This window comes from Mustela nigripes, unplaced genomic scaffold, assembly GCF_022355385.1.
Source record: "Mustela nigripes isolate SB6536 unplaced genomic scaffold, MUSNIG.SB6536 HiC_scaffold_17151, whole genome shotgun sequence".
Classification (NCBI taxonomy): domain Eukaryota; kingdom Metazoa; phylum Chordata; class Mammalia; order Carnivora; family Mustelidae; genus Mustela; species Mustela nigripes.
The window spans coordinates 1-1,157 of NW_026756554.1; the positions used below are offsets into that span (position 1 = coordinate 1).

Sequence of the window (1,157 nt, forward strand, 5' to 3'; positions counted from 1 at the left end):
CATAGAACAGGGAGACCACTGTGATGTGGGACCCACATGTGCCAAACGCTTTCCTCTGCCCTGCAGATGACTTTATTCTTAAGATCGCCCTGACGATCTGACCATAGGAGAAGATGATTAATGCCACAGGTACAATGAGAATGATCACACTGGCAAAGAATAGCTCAGACTCATTCACAGTGGTGTCTACACAGGCAAGCTTGAGCAGTGCAGGAATCTCGCAAAGGAAATGGTCTATTTTATTTCTCCCACAAAGTGGCAAAAGGAAGATGAGCACTGTCTGCAACAGGGAGTTGCCAAAACCAATGAACCATGACGCAGAAGCCATGAGGGCACAGAGACGGGGGTGCATGATCACGGTGTACTGCAGGGGCTTGCAGATGGCTGCATAGCGGTCAAAAGCCATGACCCCTAACAGAATGCATTCCGTGCATCCCAGCCCTAAGAAGACAAACAGTTGAACTACACAGCCACCAAACGAGATGGACTTGTCTGCTGTCCTGAGATAAACCAGGAGCTGCGGGACACTGCTGGTCGTGTAACATAGGTCCAGGAAGCTTAGGTTGGAGAGGAAAAAGTACATGGGAGTATGTAGATGTGGGTCGAGGTAGGACAAGGCAATGATGGTGGTGTTTCCCAGCAGAGTGAACAGGTAGAAGATCAGGAGAACCACAAAGAGGACTAGCTCCAGTTGAGGCCGGTCAGAGAACCCCAGCAGGATAAACCCTGTGAAAGAGCTGCCATTCTTCTGTTCCATCCTCTGCTAGCACATGTTTCCTCTCAGGACCCAGTGTTTAGCAACTTTTAAAAGAAACCTTTAAAAAAAAAAAAGTTGGTGCTGGTGAAGATGGATCTCTCATGTTATAAGACATGGCCATGGCATACTAAAATTAACTATTTTAATAAATGATTGAAATTGACATAATTTATACCAGTTTAGTTCCACATTATCACAAAAAGTAAATCTTTAATAAGTAATATAAGAAAAATGAAAGGGGTGCCTGGGTAGATCAGTCGGTTAAAGCCTCTGCGTTCGGCTTAGGTCGTGATGTCAGGGTCCTGGGATCGAGCTCCACATCGGGCTCTCTGCTCTGTGGGGAGCCTTCTTCCTCCTCTCTCTGTCTGCCTCTCTACCTATCTGTGATCTCTCTGTCTGT

At 46.6% G+C, this 1,157-nt stretch overlaps 1 protein-coding gene across 1 annotated transcript; it reads right to left on the bottom strand.

The window, feature by feature from the left end:
* Positions 1-4: 4 nt before the first annotated feature.
* Positions 5-757, bottom strand: LOC132009363 (putative olfactory receptor 2B8; the record flags this gene model as incomplete). The annotated part of the gene is made up of 1 exon (XM_059387592.1): positions 5-757. A coding segment is annotated over exon 1 (753 nt), but the record flags the coding sequence as incomplete, so codon positions are not given.
* Positions 758-1,157: the final 400 nt, after the last annotated feature.